Source organism: Athene cunicularia, assembly GCF_003259725.1.
Source record: "Athene cunicularia isolate RWA chromosome 21 unlocalized genomic scaffold, athCun1 chr21_part1, whole genome shotgun sequence".
Lineage (NCBI taxonomy): Eukaryota > Metazoa > Chordata > Aves > Strigiformes > Strigidae > Athene > Athene cunicularia.
The window spans coordinates 3,200,898-3,217,384 of record NW_020799127.1 but is presented as its reverse complement, the minus strand read 5'-3'; the positions used below and the strand labels follow the sequence as shown (position 1 = coordinate 3,217,384).

General features: G+C 43.8%; 1 protein-coding gene across 2 annotated transcripts; it reads right to left on the bottom strand.

Moving 5' to 3' along the window:
- Positions 1–1,064: 1,064 nt before the first annotated feature.
- Positions 1,065–3,317, bottom strand: NPPC (natriuretic peptide C). Of its 2 annotated transcripts, none has more exons than XM_026862767.1 (3): positions 3,183–3,317; positions 1,764–2,081; positions 1,065–1,336 (listed from the first exon to the last, which is right to left on the bottom strand). In XM_026862767.1, exons 1-2 carry the CDS (start codon positions 3,279–3,281, stop codon positions 1,776–1,778), a joined length of 405 nt encoding a protein of 134 aa, XP_026718568.1. In that variant the 5' UTR covers positions 3,282–3,317; the 3' UTR covers positions 1,065–1,336; positions 1,764–1,775. The 2 variants fall into 2 exon arrangements, with proteins under 2 accessions (XP_026718568.1, XP_026718569.1); XM_026862768.1 differs by having other exon boundaries at positions 1,065–1,314.
- Positions 3,318–16,487: the final 13,170 nt, after the last annotated feature.

Below are 16,487 nucleotides of genomic sequence, written 5' to 3'. Positions count from 1 at the left end.
AGAGCTGAACTGCCAGAGATTCGGAGCACATGCAGCTAGAGTGTTGCTGATGAACTTGATTTGCATAGATGTTTGTGCTTTGTGTTGCAGTTTACATCCAAGGGTCCTGATAGGAATAGGCCTATTACTGGAATACTTTCTTCTAGGACCATCTCTCTTGAGGGCAAGAAAATGGGAGGAGTACAACTGAGTAGCCCATCTGTCCAATCCAAGCAAAAGGCTAGAAGTGAACAGCTGTGCCTTCATTTGTGATTGTCACTGTAGACGTTGGTGTGAGCAGCCTCACTGATTTCCATGTAGCTGCTTGCAGAGTTCAGCTCTCATTAGCATCAGGGTAGTACAGTCATGATCTTGGCAAACCAGCCTTCATACAGAATTCCTTTGGCTCAGGATATTTGCCAAGTAGCTATTCTCTGATTTATTCATAGTTAGATTCAGTGAATACTTGGTTTGCTTAAAAAATAGAATGGTCAGATACGTTTTTTGTATAACCTTGACTAACTTTTTTTGTTTGAAAAATGCTTTGCAGTATCTGGATCTGCCTATGGGAGAGTAAGGCACCCTTAAACTTTCTTCAAATTAAAAAAAAAAAAGCTACCCTTTTGGACAAGGTGAGATATACTGTTAAGAAACAGTTGTTTTCCTCTGTCAGTGGCAGATCCAAATGCAGAGTAACAGCTTTCTACTGATGTCAGCTCTGACAGCCTCCCTTTTAGTTCAGATTGTGATGAGCAGAGACCTAGGGCTTGGTGTCCTGATTTCTGATAGCTCTTCTGTAAAGATGGCTACGTCAGTCTTGTGTTCCTGTTATATTTATGTTCTTTTGGTAAAAAGAAGGGCTTGTTTGATTTTGTGTTTGGTTTGGGTTTTTTTTCCTTTTTAAGAGCAGTTAAAAAGTTCTTTTTACTAGAAAGCAGCCCTCTGAAATGCTTCTGAATTTTAGTAGATTGTGTCTACTTGCAAACTGGGGCACTGTTTTAGTTTCAGGAATGATACATGAAAGCATCACAACAAAGGCTTGAAGCAAATTCACCAAATTATGAAAAGCAGTTTATTATCTGTGACATAATGAGACTTGTTTATTTATACATTTAATACACAAACAATACAAATGTTGTTTTGTAAGTAAATTTCAGATAGATGTTCACAAACTATTACTCTGATACAAATAGGCAGAACAGCAATGGTGTATTTAATTGGCCCAGTAATTCAGGGGAGAGGTGGGGTGCAATTTGCTCAGTACATCATGTAGTAGATGGATTGGTGGATCCAATGTGAATAAGGGCTGAATATCTCACTGAAAGGCAACAGGTCCTTTGACACCTCAAAGTCAGTCCTGTCAAGCAAGCAGAGAAATAAAAAAAAAAAGAGAAGTGGACAAGGTTTCATGCATGGAAATTAACTGATTTCCTACTGTTCTTGGGCCAGGTTCTGCTCAGAGTTTCTTTGGATTGACACAAGCATCCTTGGGGAGCTGGTGAAAACCTCTCTGACCTGGCTTCTGTGACAAGATGAAAGACTTACAGCTGGCTTGGAGGAAGGAGTGAAAGCAGGTAAAGCAGAGATGTGGCATTCACAGGTTTTAAGTGCATATCTGATAACAGTGAATTCTGAGGGTAAAATTAGTAAACTATGTTTGTGATAGGAGGGCGGAAGTTACTTTAAGGCACCGTTTTCTTAAAGCTGAATTAAATCTGCTCTGCTGCATATTTATGCAAATTATACACAAACACACAGACCACCTTCCTCTGGCTTTCTCTTACCATAGTAAGCAGTTAGCATCCCAGGCCACTCAGTGACCCAATTCTGTCCAGCTTCACACCAAAACAGCCCCTGGAGAGGCCCTTTTTGCTTCTGGCTCGGTATCTACGGGGTAAACTTAGGAGGTCACTGAAGAATCTCTGGACAGCACTGTCACCCATGGACATGCCCTCAGGCTGGTCCCTGGTGTTTCTGGTCCACTGGAATTCAACGTCTTGCTGATCAAAGGCACCTGTTGGGATCATGTTGTCTTGCTCATGGTCCCTCTCTTCTGAGACCAGGGGATGCTCCAGGTCCTCATCTAACAGTTTGGACAGACTCTGAAAAAGGGAAAGGTGGAAAGGGAGGAAAATGAGGGGTTCTGGGAACTCTGTCATTATTTTTGTATAAGCCATGCTCAGTGCTAAGTTTGGAGAAACTTAGTTGAACCTTTATCAAAAGATGAAAGTACTGAACTGATTTCTGAAGCTGATGATGGTTATCTTTAGTTTCTTGCATCTCACCGAGCTGCTCTGAGCTAATGCTGTATGCTCTCTCAAAATGCTCTAAGGCTCTGTGTTGTTACTATATTCTATAGTTCTGAGCTGACAAACTGCCACTTAAATCATTCCTGGAGCTGGGGATCTGCGGTATGGGATAAATTGTGAAAGACTATGTCAAGAGTGAATAAGAAATGAGAAGAAATGGTTGATACCTTTGGAATAGTAAGAGAAGTGATGCAATGACAGGACACATGCTGAAATCGGTGCTAGAAGGATTATATATTTCTTTACAGATTGGGAGGAGATTACTTCCTATTTGGGAACACCGGATCCCTAGTTAGGTAGCTGAAATGTGTTTTCCTAGTGACTTAGAATTCCTGCACACACAAATACACACACATATACACAGACATAAATACACATACACGTGCTTTCTCTTTCTTGTGTTCTACCTCTGGGACTTGCAAGCAGGGACTGCATTACTGCACTGCTGAGCTGAGGAAGAGATCATGCAGGTTCAACCCATTAATTCCTTTTTCATCTTAAACCAGGGGCTTCAGGGAGGAGCATGCAGGTGACTGCTCTAGGGCTCTAGATTGAAATCCTTCCAGAAAAATTTTTTTTACTCCAAAAGTTTATTGCTTCACTCAGTCATAGGATGACCCTAAATCTGCAATCCCCAAATTGACCTCACAGGAGGAAATGTTCTCCTTTCAATTGCCTCATGTGATCAGAAATTTAAATCCAGTAATCAATTACTTTAGTTTCCCTCCATTTAATAACTCTGTGTCTGCCCACCTCATGGTTCCTGCTGTCATGATCTGTTTAAGTGTCTCCTATTGCTTTAGCTGGGGTTGGAAGAAATGGAGGGAATGGAAGTGTCTATGTCCTAAAGAAGCATCAGCTTCTTTCGGTTCTGTTGAGCAGCCAGTCACTTACCTGTAAGCTGGAGATGGGCCTGGCCCTTGCCTGGTTTTGACTGACAATAAGCAGCAGAAGGAATCCAGGGCAAAAAAGGAGTTTCATGTTCATCTTCATGTTTTGTTGTCTCTGATTCCTCCTTCCCTTAAGTCTCTCCAGTTCAGTGTTGCTCTGTGTCTCCAGCTACCAGCCTTTATATCTTCCTCCAACCCCTCCCAAGTCTACCTTTAGAGTTCCTGCCGGTGCAAGGATTGGTTTGAGGTTCTGATCTGTTTTAATTCTCCCAGGAGGAGGAGGGAGGAAATAGTTCTCTTTTCTGATGGTGAATAGAAGGAGCATTTTACACTTAGGCAATGCAGCATCATTCTGTTGCTGTGACTCTGAAGGTCTCTGCAGCCTGCTGTCTTGGTGCCACTTACATATGTCAGTTTGCATAGCTCAGTGTTCCTTGGGTTGAATGCTCAACCTTTCCTTTCCATCCAAAGAAAAATAATTGTGAGAAAAGTATAAAGTCAGACAGGAAGAAAATTGTACCCACTGCACATTCATCTGGCTCCTTTGTCACCGTGAAGTACAAAATCAGAGGAACAGCTGTCTCATAAAACAAGCTAAGAACACAGTGTTATGACTTAACACAATAATATGGCATTAGTAACCTATGAGACAAAAGAGTGTGATTTGGAGAAGGGAAATCCAAGTCCTAAAAATCTGACAAGTTGCATTAATTACTGGCCTGAGTGGGAGGGACTGTGGCTGAAACCAGGCTGACATGCACAGAAAGCTTCTATGTAGCTAAAGTTGAAGAAATTCCTCTTTTTCCCTGGATCCAGCTTAAAACACTTCCTCTATGTGTTCTTTCTCAGTTTATCATACACAATTTGTATTAAAACTGAAATTAGTCTGAAAGGAAGCACAGCTCCAAAATCTTTCTTACCAGATGTAGAGTTACAGGGACATTAAAAAGCTGCAGGATCAGAATGTGTGTCTGGTAGGGGTTTTTTAATGAACTGAAGCACTGGTTTCAAACAAAATTAATTCTGAGAAATGTTAGCGGGAGCAGAAGAAACTGTATCAGTTCTTAGCCAGGGTCTTGAGGCTATATAAATCACTGCTGTTGGCCAAACCTCCCTCTACTGTAAAAGCACCTGGAAAATGTGTGGGTGCCCTGATGAAGATGTATGTAGATAACTGATTCTCCAAACCCCCCATCTGTTCTGAGGGTTTTTTTACTAGGTTTCATACCAAGAAATGACCCTTTTTCTGTTTTGAGGCCAGTGGGGAAGAGCAGCAATAAAACCTGCTGTGTGTTTTGTAGGGGCTTGAAATTTGGCCCCACTGAAAAATTGAAATGTTCTTGAGTATGCATTAATACATCTTGAACCTTCACTGCATTTTTTCACACATGAGATGCAGAAAGTTAAAGGCCATTAAACTGGATCTATATGGAGGAAATGGAAATGAAGGACCATCTGACACTTTTCATCTGGTCTTTGAGGTCTTGTTGGTACTGAAAGCTTGGAAAAAATAATTCTGTGATGTGGCAGCAGGTTTAACATTTTCAGTGTTTTTTTTAATCTGCAGATCAGTTTAAGACATGACTGATATGTGTCTCTGGAAATGGGTATTCTAGGGAGGCCGCTTATAAACATCCGTCTGTGACAGAAAGGGAGGTCTGATGTTGCTATATTGTTGGGATTTTTTTTTTGTTAGTGTTGGTTAAAACCACATTTGATCTGAATCTTAGTAGAAAATGAAATTATCATTTCAGAGGTTTGAGGTGTGTACTTTGCAGTGTAACAAGACAGTAAGAGAAGATTGGGGCAGTTTCAGGCTCGTCTCTTCCCTGAAAAAGTCTAGGGTTGTTTTGTTGGTTTGATTGGCTTGTCACAAGTCTGCATATACACGGATGATAAATCTTCTTGACTTCAAGATATCTAAACTTGTTTTGGAGGACTTCTGCATTGTCCCTCTGGTAACTGTTGGAAATATATCCACTAGCACAGTCCTTATGACTATGTTGGTAAAATCAGAATAATTAAGGTTGGAAAGGACTTTCTGGAGGTCTGTGGTACAGTGTCATGTTAAAAGCAGAACGAACTTAGATCAAATTGCTCAGTGCCTTGTCAAGTTGAGCTTTGAAAATCTTCAAGAAACAATGATTTCCTAATATCTAGTTGGAATTTTCCTTGTTTCAACTTGCATTGCAGCTGGATGCTGTCCATAAGCAGAACAAAAGGATGTTCCATCTCCCAAAACAGTGACACTCAATGTGAGTGCATTTCAGAGCGCCGCCTAACCTAGAGAGCGAGGACAGCTTCAGACCATCTAGTGAACAGCTGGCTTCAAATTAGATTTAGTGCAGTGGAAAGAAGTAGGCAGAAACAGAAAGCCATCCAGGAAAAAGTCTCTGCTTTACATTCTGGATCGTCCCAGGGTCAAAGTAGCTTAGAAACTCAGTGTCTGAATAGTCACAGCAATTTCAGAAAGTGCCATTTGGGTGCTGCTGTTAAGTTAGAGACTTCAACAACAAACTTCAGTCTATCAGGACTGAGGAAAGGAGAAAATATTTGGGAGACAAGAAATGGCTTTGTTCCCATTTCTGAAGCGATTTGGGTGTTCCTTTGTATGGCAAATCCTCCATATGGGGTGGAAGGAAGTATCAAGAAGGCAGCAGGTTGGCATGTGTTGCTCATCTACAACAGTAAATTGTTTCTTAACTTACTGAGAGATTTATCCTGTACCAGCAGATATCTTATTTCTTGCTAAAAGAGTAAGGTTAGGGTATACTGTTCCTCTGGGGATATATCTGCCTCATCTCTACAGGCTGGTGTGAGGAAACCGAGCTCTGAAGTTGATAGCATGTGGCGTGCCTAGATAGGTACCATGAGAGCAGTGCCACAGTAACTCATTATCCTCCTCCTTCCCAGCTCAGTGACCCCTTTCAGCCTCCCTCTCTTTCCCTGTTGCTCAGGCCAGCATTTCCTGGCTCGCTGCAGCTGGCTGAAAGGGCAGTGACGCTTTTGTCAAAGTGAGATCACCAAACCCTTGATGGAAGCTGGCACCAGAGGCCCCTCATTATGAGACATTAACATTTAGCTGTGGTATCCAAGCGTTTTCCTGCTTGTCCCCCTCCCTTGCCCTCTCCCGAGTGATCTAGCGGCTGAGCTGAGGCAGGGTTCAGTGCACAGCATCATCATGAGCCCAGGCTTGGCTGGTAATTACTCAGCTGCAGGTGCTCTGCTTGCTCTTCTGGCACTTCGTTGCCTTCACCTTAAGTTATGTGCTGACAGCAAGGCCATGTTGCAGGAGGGGGTGCAGAGGGATCTGCAGCAGCAGTTCTCTCTACAGAAAAGGGACTTGGCACAGAGACTGCTGAGCTCACTTACCTGCTGTAAAGCTGGATCTTCTTGTCCAGAGAGTTTAGTCCCTACCTCAGGGCTGGCTGGATCTGTGTACTGGGAGGAGCTCTGATCCTGAGTCAGTGATAGCCCATCTGTGGGGAACAAACCCAAGCTTTGCTGTAGGTAATGCAGAAGGAGCTTCCCTTGTGGGCAGGTCACCCCACTGTGGGCTCCTCTTCCTGCCCAACACCACCCTCTGTGGGACTGTAAAGGCCTCTAAGAGGATAGATTCAGTGCTGTTGCCACTCTTTTCTGGGGTCCCAAGAATGCATTTTGCCTTTGCCTGATCTATTCTGCTCTCACTAATGCTCACTGAGCTCTTTGATAGGGGTGAAGAGGTGATATTTTCCTCTGTAGCCCTTCCTCTGTAGACAAGAAGGGGCCCAGGCCACCTGAGGACAAGGAGGGCAGCAGGCTGACATTTAGTAGCAGGTCGTAGGTGGTTCTGGAGCATTGGATTTTGATGGCAAAACTTTAATATTAGGTTTGTTAGGCATATTTATCACATTTTGCTGACGCTAATGAAGCCCAGTAGGGAAGCAGCAGTGAGGGAGGGGATGAAATAGCTGGAAATTGTGCTCAGTCCTAGTCAAATGGCTGTCTCAGTATGCTCTGTGGCTCACTGCTGCTTGCTGGGAGAGGAGTTGAGCCCAATTCTGATCTCTGCTGCAGCAGGGGTGGAAACAAAGAAGCCACATGGGACCTCTGTATCTGGCCTGTCGCAGCCATGATCAGTGTGACTTCTCTCATTATCCCCCAGTGCTGGCACTTCGATGCCATTAGGGAGAAAAGTGCAACATTCACTCGTTCATTGGTGGGTGTTCTGGCCCCCTTTCAATGATTCATCTCCCAAAGGAGTTTTTTTTTCATGCATGTGGGCATTTTTAGGTTAGTGCTGTGTGGTTTGAAGCTAAAGATCCCTGGCTTTGCTCTGTGCTAGTCTTGCTACAGTAACAATTTTCCTGTAATTTTTTTTTGACGTTTAGAGGCAAGCGGTTTTTCCCAAGGTACCTTAAGCACAGAGTCCCACTGTCTGGGGTTCACCACTCCAGCAAATGGTATCCTCAGCTCTCAAATGAAAAACTGGAGAGGGAATGAATCAAGTTATAGATGTAAATAATAGTTGCAGAGCAGTGTAAAGCAGATGAAATGTGAAAACTGATGGAGAGCTGGTATATAAAACACAGATGCCTTTTACAGGCTGTAGTACTGGAGAAGATTCTCAGTTTAATCATGGCGTGATGATGGGAAGAAAGAAGGGGTTTGTATTAGACAAGTGTGAGAAGCAAGCAGGGAATGAATGCTAGGCAAACATTGTACGATCAGCTGAAACAAAATTGAGGCTTTTGGAGACCCTAGTAAAATGGATCCTGAAACAAATAGGAAACAAGCTGAGGTGTTCAGAGCAATGGCACAAGGCTTCTGGTTGGTGCCTGGTGAGAGGTAGAGGCTTAAAGAAGTACTCTGTTCCATAAGTCTTTGCCTGAAATTATATTTTTGGCTAAGCTTCATCTCTAACAAGAAAAACAGCATCTTGCTGTTCAGCTGTTTTGGAAAGGTGGGAATGTCTACACAAGTAAGTTGTAGATATTCACACTGAATACCTACAACTGAAAACTGAAAACATGGATTAGCTTTTCATGGTTTTAAACCATGTAGGTCTTTTTAGTCCTGTGGCAGCCAGTCTTGCTTCCCCCTGATCTTTACGTTGGTCCTCAGAAATTCTTAGGCTGATCTTGTGCTAAGCTGTTCAGAATCCAAGCCTTTCATTCTCTGTGTTCTATTAGATACTTTTGGTATTTGAACTGAAGTTTAATTGGTCTACCTTACTATTACCTTACTATAGAAAGATTGGACTGTCAGTAGGAGCTAGGTCAGGCCTCAGTTCATAAAATTGTTTCTATAGTGAAGCATGCAGCTAATTAGCAGGTGAAAGCAGAAAGGCTGCTATGTTAGTCTGCAGCTCATAACCTCTGACAGGATGAGGAAAGAGAACCATTCCTGGGCAGCATTGAGATTACATATCCCCAGTTGTTTTGGGCTGAGTGAGATTTCCCCAACTAAACAAAGTCATTCCTGTGAGATCCCGCCTAGCCTCTTGAGGTTGGCTGCCGTTGTCGTTACTGAGGTGTGTGGTGACCTCTCCTGGAGAATAGAGAATATGCCTCCAAGTTCGGTTAGAACAAGTTCTGGTTTAAAAATCCAGCAAACAGATCAGACACTGTGAGAGTTTTAATAAAATGGACCACTTCAATCTTTGATTCAAGATCATGGTAAGTACGGTACGAGAAGGGGCTGAGTGGCTCTTTTGCAGGTTTTAGACTCCGGCAGCCTATAAGTATGTGTGAGTGGTTCTGTCTTGGGAAGGCACATGGTATGTGTGTGATACGTGAATGTGTGTGCATGATATTTAAAAGTTTGTATGTACAGCAGAGTGTCAGATGTTCTGGTGGGTGGCTAAGTTTAGATCCACCACTAGATGTGTTGATCTGGACTCTTATAATGGGTTTTGCGGAATGTTAGTTTCTGTAAGAAGAGATGGGAGTGGGGAGGACGTATCTTAAGCATTTTGACTGGGGTAACATTTGCCAGGTTTTTCTTTGCAAACTAGCACATCCTGGAACAGCTCGGAGCAGTGTCGACAGTGTCCATTGATCTAGAATGTTTGCTAGCCAAGAAGCCAAATAAAGGGGCAAGAGGTCACACTATGCCATTGTGCTATTTATTGCTGCATGCCATTTGTCAGTATAGAGCCTGCAGAAGGAGAAGCCATTTCTAGAAATGGCTAAACAGCTACAGGAATGAAATGGCATCTGTCCTAGAAGTTGCTGTGGTTGTTTACTTCCCCTCTCCCTCCCCTAATGGGCTGGTGATGAACCTAAGAATAACTTGGCCAGCTAAAAATGTAGCCATTACATAAAGCCTGACCCCCACTAAACACTCTGCAGATTTTCTTCAGCCTGTGATAGTGGTGCTGTGCATAACCTCAATTTTGCATTCCCAGAGCAGGATCCTGATTGTCTATTAGTTTTGACACATCTCAGACCTGTGGACTTCCCTTGACTAGAGAGTTATGTAGGCAGTCCCTGCTTTTTGGGAACAGGGAGGTAAATGGTCCCAGTTTTTGTCTGGCAGAGAATTCATGTGTGTATTAAGATTTACAGCCCTCTACATCAGTGCTTCTCGTCAGTTCAGGCACAACTGGATACTTGCATGTTCCCACCCTTGCTCACTAGGATTAGAAGGCAAATCCTTCATGTCACAGCACTGCAATCAGTTTGATGTGCTAGGGAGCCCGTCCTGGAAGTCTGCAGTGGATACACATTAGGCTATTGTGTGAAGAGAAAAAGAGCTTCTTCCCGCCTTGGGTGGGTGAGTGCAGTGGGAGGAATCCAGCATCCAGAGCTTGGCTGAGCTGTTCTTTCTTAGTAACTCACTGTAGCTATGGTGACTCTTATCACCTACTGTTCTTGATTTGACAACTCTTCTTTGTTTTCCCAGAAAATACTCACTGTGTTTGCCAAGCTTCTGAAAATAGTTACATCCTTTTGTGGTGGATGATGGCATGGCCATGGGCCAGAGGGGCAGAATATTTTAGCTGTTGCTTGTCAGCACAGTGAGATGGGTAAGTAGTGTTTCAAAAACTAACACTTCTAAAGCTACGATAAGGTGCTCAGGCTACAGGGCTGGAGCCTGTGTTCATGCTTGAGATAAACTCCACTGTCAGTGCCACATTCGCACCTCCCCTGTCACGTTAGGCACCCCGTGGTCCTGCCTTTCCCACTAGTCACTTGCTACAAAGCCTCAGCAAAGGGGTATCAGGCCCTGTGACTTTGTCTACAGAGTCCCCAGGGGCTGCGTTGCTCCATGTGCCCTTGTGGTGACATTGAGGTGACTAGAGAAAATACTGTGGGTTGGGATAGATTTGCCACCGAGGATTGTCACCCTTAACTTTGGAGTCAGCCACTTCCCCTCTAGCCATTACTCTCTGGGCAAAAGAGAAGTGGGTGGACTAGCTATATGTCAGGGCTTGTGGTCGTGAGTGAGGGGCTGCTTCCTCGTGTGAATGCAAACACCAAATATGCTGTCTGAAATGGCAGAGATTGAGGAAAGGCAGTTAAATCTGCCTGTGAATGCGGAGGAAAGCAATGATTTCACTCCAAGTTACTTATAGTATCCCCCCTCTCTGGAAAAGTTAATTTTGAGTCAAATGTTTAGTGGCTGTGGACTGGACAGAGTTATTCTGGAATTACAGGATTTCATTTACTTAATTTACAGGGGCAAAAGACAGTTGTGTTAAGCAACTGAATGCTGCTAGAAAGTTGAAACCCTTGGAGCTGTGCCAATGGGTAAAAGAATCATTCCTCTAACCAAAATAGTTTCATTACTCTAAGACCAGAATTTAAACCTAACTTCAGGATGAGGACAGTGTGGAGTTCAAAGGTTTCTTCCTACATGTCAGCTTCAGCTCACAAAAAAGTGCTCCTTGTAAAGGGAAGTTGAATCATACCCACACTTCCAGTGGGCTTATGGATGGGGAAATGAACGGGACTTTTCACCAAGCTGAAGAGGTCCTCTGTTCACTTATTGGAGAGTTAAGGTTACTACTTCAGTTAATATAACTGTCAAACAGATTGAGAATCCATGAGACTGGTCACTGTTGATTGGCTGGGTGGATACAGCTTCATTTCTCTCTCCCTTTAGGTGTTTCAGTCCAGACCTTGAAGGATTTTCAGCCTGTATGAGGCTAAATTCTTTACTCTCATAAATGACACAGCTCTATTGATGTAGGGAAAGTTTTGGCCATTTGCACAAATGAAAAAAAAAAAAAAGGCTTACAGCTTCATGTGTTTAAGTCAGCAAATAGCATTTTTATAGTTTGCATGTACTCAGGCTTGAGTAGCAGCTGCCCATGGAGGGGTTGTGCAGTAGGTCTGCACATGCCTGATAGGCTTATAGGACACGTTGGACTCCCTTTCCTGCCAGTGATTTAGCTCTGTGGCCTGTTAGAAGGAGGCCCTTTAAGGCTGAACTTTAACACCCTGGTTAGGTTGCTGTGCCCCACTGCAGTGAGTAGGGTGTCCAAGAGTAAGGTTAATCTGTGTCTATCTGAACTTCCTGATCTGGGAGCAATTTCTTCTGTGTATCCACTCACTCTCTCCTCCAAGACTGGTCTCTCTCTGCCCTGCTTTGCCAGCTGGATGGGAAAGCCATACAATAGTAAGCAGTAACAAACAGATAGGGTAAGAATACAACCACACGATCTGAGTTGAACACGTTACTAGTCCTTTTCACAGGAAATAGTGCTGCTGTGCTTTCTGAAATGTGGAAGAACCCTCCAAAGGGTCTTCATTCAAAGCCCATCTTTAAAAGAACTCATCTTATGAACAGGTGTCTATGCTGTAAACCCTTAGCTGTGTTTACTTAAAACCAAGACATTAGTATGGCTCCTCTTTGCACAGCTGATAGATGCCACAAAAATTTGGAGGCAGAGAATGCTTTTAGCGTCCCTTGCCCACTGGAGATTCTTCACATAACTTCTGCATTGTTTGACCAGGAGGATTTGTTTTACCATGTCACCTCCCTGAGGATAACAGCACATTTTTTTGCCTTGTGTTGAAGTGTGAAGATCATTGTGAGCTATGACATCATATCTCGGGCCAGAGCAGATCAGGAAATGACCAAGAAGGTCTAAAATATTGGCTACAGGAAGAATGAATGGAGGAGAGAGGGGATATGGTGCAGCAACATTCTTTAGCCTAGATATGTCAGATGCCCCTGGCAAGTGTAATAGGACCAGAAGATCTTTCACACTTTAGCACATGATGATATTTTAGTGCAGAGAGATGACTTGTGAGACGTAGAGGTGAACTAGGGTGCAAATCCGTTAGATGACATGCTAATAAATCAGAGCTGCCCTTAGTAAGGAGTAAAGGGGATATGGGCCTGAACAGCTAGACTGCTCCAAATCTGACCGACCTTTAAGTTTAGGAAGTCTAAAATGAATTCTGGATCCCAATCTCTAACACACACAAACACACACACACACAAAGAGATAGATATATATATATATTAATGGCTATGGCTGGTTTCAGGAGGGAGGGTATGTAGAAGGGAAGGAAGGTGGTAATAGCAGAAAAACAGCAAACAATATTTTCTAGAAAATGTAATGTTTTAGCAAAAAGAAATCATTATAAGTATTGATTCATAAACTGAATAGTTTCAGCTATTTTTGAACTGATGTAATCCAGAAGAGGATTAGTCAGTTTAAAAAAAAAAAAAAAGGGGGGGGGTAAACTATCTCTGAGATCTTGCTCGGTGTGTTACAAAGCTGAGGGCTTGTTTTGGTCCAAGGTTCTAAAAGCTGTGGGGCTTATCACTGAAGTCAGAACCAAGACAAAAACCTTTGGGCTGGGTCACATCAGTCTCATTTGCCCACAGCACAGGAGGCCTTCGCTGAAGTCCAAACAGAACTGACTTGCAGACAGATCTCAAGCTGTCTTGCTGCTGGTTTTGTAAACAATCTGCTCTCTAAGTTACTAGAGCACATTTCTCTCTCTGTAGTTCTCTCTCCTTGTTTCCTTGTGTCAAGTGTTAAGAGCAGGATGGTTTAGACTAAGATTTAGCAGCTATTAGGGTTTTTATTCTGTAATTGTATGGGTGACACTGGGATTGGCCAGTGATTAAAGTATTGCTTTGAGAAGTGGAAATGTGCATCACTCTCATGATCTTGTCTGCAGTCTAAGCAACTCTTTGTCCTGTATTTCTCCGCTGCACAAAGTGTGGATGATGCTCCCCTGTCTCATGTGGGCGTTAGGAAACTAGGTGGTTGTCTGTGCAGCTTTGCAATCACAGAAGCAAGAATGACTAAGAACTTTTTCAGATACTCAGTAGTTACCTGACTGACCAGAAAGCTTCTACTGGAGGGGAGAAGCTGCATTTAAAACTTCTATACCTCCTAACTGTAACACTGTGTGCTTTCCAGAGCTATTTTTTGCGCATCTCTAATCATTATACTACTGTACTTCAAACCTTAGAACAGATCCCTACTTGTACAGGTCTGAGAGCTTGATTTGGTACCCCTTAACTTTAGCTCCAGAGCAAGTACCTTCATTGAGACAACAAAATGTCCTGTCCCTCCAGGCTGAGCTTCTAGGCCCAGTGCCCACCAATTTGTTCCCTAATGATCCTGCCAGCTTGAGGCTGCTAAGTACAAGTGTTGGTGAGCCATGTGTGGAAGGCAGAAAGTTGAGAAGGCAGGAATTCCTGGAGCAGTAAGAAGAGGGGGGGCATGACAGGAAGAGGAGACTGATACTTCGCTGAAGAGCCCATCACAAATAGTGCAAGAATAACAGTTCTCTGTCATGGCTACAGATTCCCTTATCTGGGAGCGTTAAGCAGTGGAGCCTGTCGGCACTTCTGCCTCGCGCCCTGCTCTCCACTCAGCCGCCTGCAGATACAGAGTGGCTTGAACAAGTTCCAGTGCTCACTCTCGGAGCTTCCCAGGACCCCGCAGCACAGTACCCTTGGGCAGCCAGGTGACATCACTGCCAACAGCCATGTAGACGCTTCCTGTGTCACATTCCCAACTGAAGAGCCTCTTGCCAAATCCCTGTCGTTCTACACTGTCTTTTTAGGAACAAATGCTCTAATTTTAGCCTGACTGCCACAAACACCTTCCTGAAATAAATCCTGACTCTCTCCTGCCTTGTGCATGTTCTTGAGAGTTTAAAAACAAAATCCCTAGACCTTGGGATCCATCGCTAAGGCCTCTGTCAGCCTAAATTTGGGCAGTAAGAAATACTGAGCAAGTGCAGTGGGGAAACTGCTGTCACTGTTAGATCCATGCTGAGCGGAGAGAGGACAGAAATGTTCCAGAGAGGCAGAAACTCAGGTGATTGCACATCACAAAGCTGTATGTGTCCAGTCCAATCTGGATGAATTGTTCTGTATTTCAAGGACTTTGCAAAAGAATTTGTTTTCTGGGCTGGTTGCAGCCAGATATGACATTTAGAAGTATAGTGAATGGACTTACTCTAGGGTTTGCTTAGGATGTTTCCTCTAATTGCTGGCCTTTCTTTTTGGGGCCTAACTAGATGAGCACTGGCCTAGGAGTCAATAAACTGTGGTTCTCATCCCATAGCAGAGTCAGTTCGTATCTGCCTATGGTGTCTGTGAAGGACATGCACAGCCATGAGCTGCTTTGAGAACAAGTAAAAAGCACTTATAGAAGAATTAGGAATTGCAGTGAGATGAGGACAAGGAGCACAAACTCTGCAGAATCACTGGGCTTTTATGCTGCTGCCTTTTGCTGTTTCCATGAGCTTGAATATGCAAGCTCTTGTACCGAATGATCAATGCAGGCCTGAACTGCTGGTTTTAATTAGCAGAGAGTAGAAAGCCATGTCTTTTAAAAAAAAATCTCTAAATAGGAAAGGAAAAAATGTTTTCAGACAGCTGTTGTCTTTATGTTGCTCTCTTGGGAGTGACACCACCACCACCACCCCCCTTATGTTCATATAGACCTGCTAATTAAGCGGTTCCTTGTATGTGCAGGTCAGTTGATCAGCTAATGGACTCCCTGCAGTCTCCAGTGCACCATGTCCTGAAGGATGAATAGGAAAAGGCAAAAAAAGCCCTTGGGCATCCAACTGGATCCTGGACTGACTTGTCCATGGGGCCTTTTCTGAGCAGTACTGAAAACAGGAACATGAGACAAAATACAATAGCCCCCGAGGTTGTTACCCTGGGGTTTGCCAGGGTCATTGGATATATGGCCTGGCCTCTGCAGGGTGTGAGACTATTACCCAGGGGAGCTTCCCAGCTTGCCATCATTCAGCTGAGGACTAAAAATACTGTTGGCTCACATAAGATGAGTGCAAAGTGGCTGGTGTTACTGAATACTTTAAAGGCCAAACACCTGGCTCCAGCTGGGCTTTAATGCATGAGAACAAAAGCGACAGTAGGGCTTCATGTGCTGAGCATCCCAGCAGGAGCTGGGAGTATGCCAGCACATTAATGGAAGGATAGAAGGGTCTTGGGGGACAGGACTTCTCCATTCTGGGTGAGGACCTGAATTACTCTTAACTACTGCATGGTCTGGGATAGGTTTTGCTCTCTTTCTCTAGGAGTATCATCCAGGATCTTTGAAATGTCACTGGCAAGAACTGTGTCAAACTGATCGATTTCAATGGACCGGTTTTGTTTCCAGAACACTTTTAAAACTCTCTCTTTCACATTCAGGTATGAACAGAAACGCCTAAGACAGGATGACCCTAAGGGTCATCTTAGAAATATAGTGTACAGGGGCAGCATCACTTTCCTTTCTCTATTGTCACCAGCAGTCCCTTTACAGTGTGTGCAGGTCAGGATGAGATGCCCATTTTCCTCAGCATTGCTTGGCTGAACTCTTCAAGGTGAACTTTGCCAATGCTGCTGTCAAACCTCTGCCCAAATTTTCACTGAGTTGCAGCTGTGCTGCAGGAGAGGGATGGAGATGGTGAGTGCCTGTTGGACAGAGTCCCAAATAACTCTCTTATGAGAAGGGTGCCCACTGAATTCAAACCAGTCATGGCAGTGGGAAACCAGAGGAGACTTACTAGAGGAGGTGGGTCTGGAGTTGAGAGGGGAGATCTAAACAGCCTGGCGTGAGGGACATGCACCCCCTGCCAGAACCGTGGTCTGCTCTCAGCTGTATGATGGCTTCTCTGCAGGGTGGTACAGCTGCATGCTCTGCTGGGCCGAGGAGAAATACAGAAAGATCAGCTGTAATTATTACAGCCCAAATTACACAATGGAATAAGCTGATCATGTAGTTCATCTCTATGGCATGCGAAGGAAACACATGCAATTCTAAGGATTATGGGCCAGAAATGCAGCTATTATAAATCCTCTTATCTATCCCAGAAGGCCCATAAGAAAA

Excerpts from the sequence above, each read along its gene's own strand:
- NPPC (XM_026862767.1), bottom strand. The coding sequence starts at position 3,281 with ATGAAGATGAACATGAAACTCCTTTTTTGCCCTGGATTCCTTCTGCTG. Across the intron at positions 2,082-3,182 it reads GGCCCATCTCCAGCTTACAG|AGTCTGTCCAAACTGTTAGA; the intron begins GTAAGTGACTGG and ends TCCCTTTTTCAG.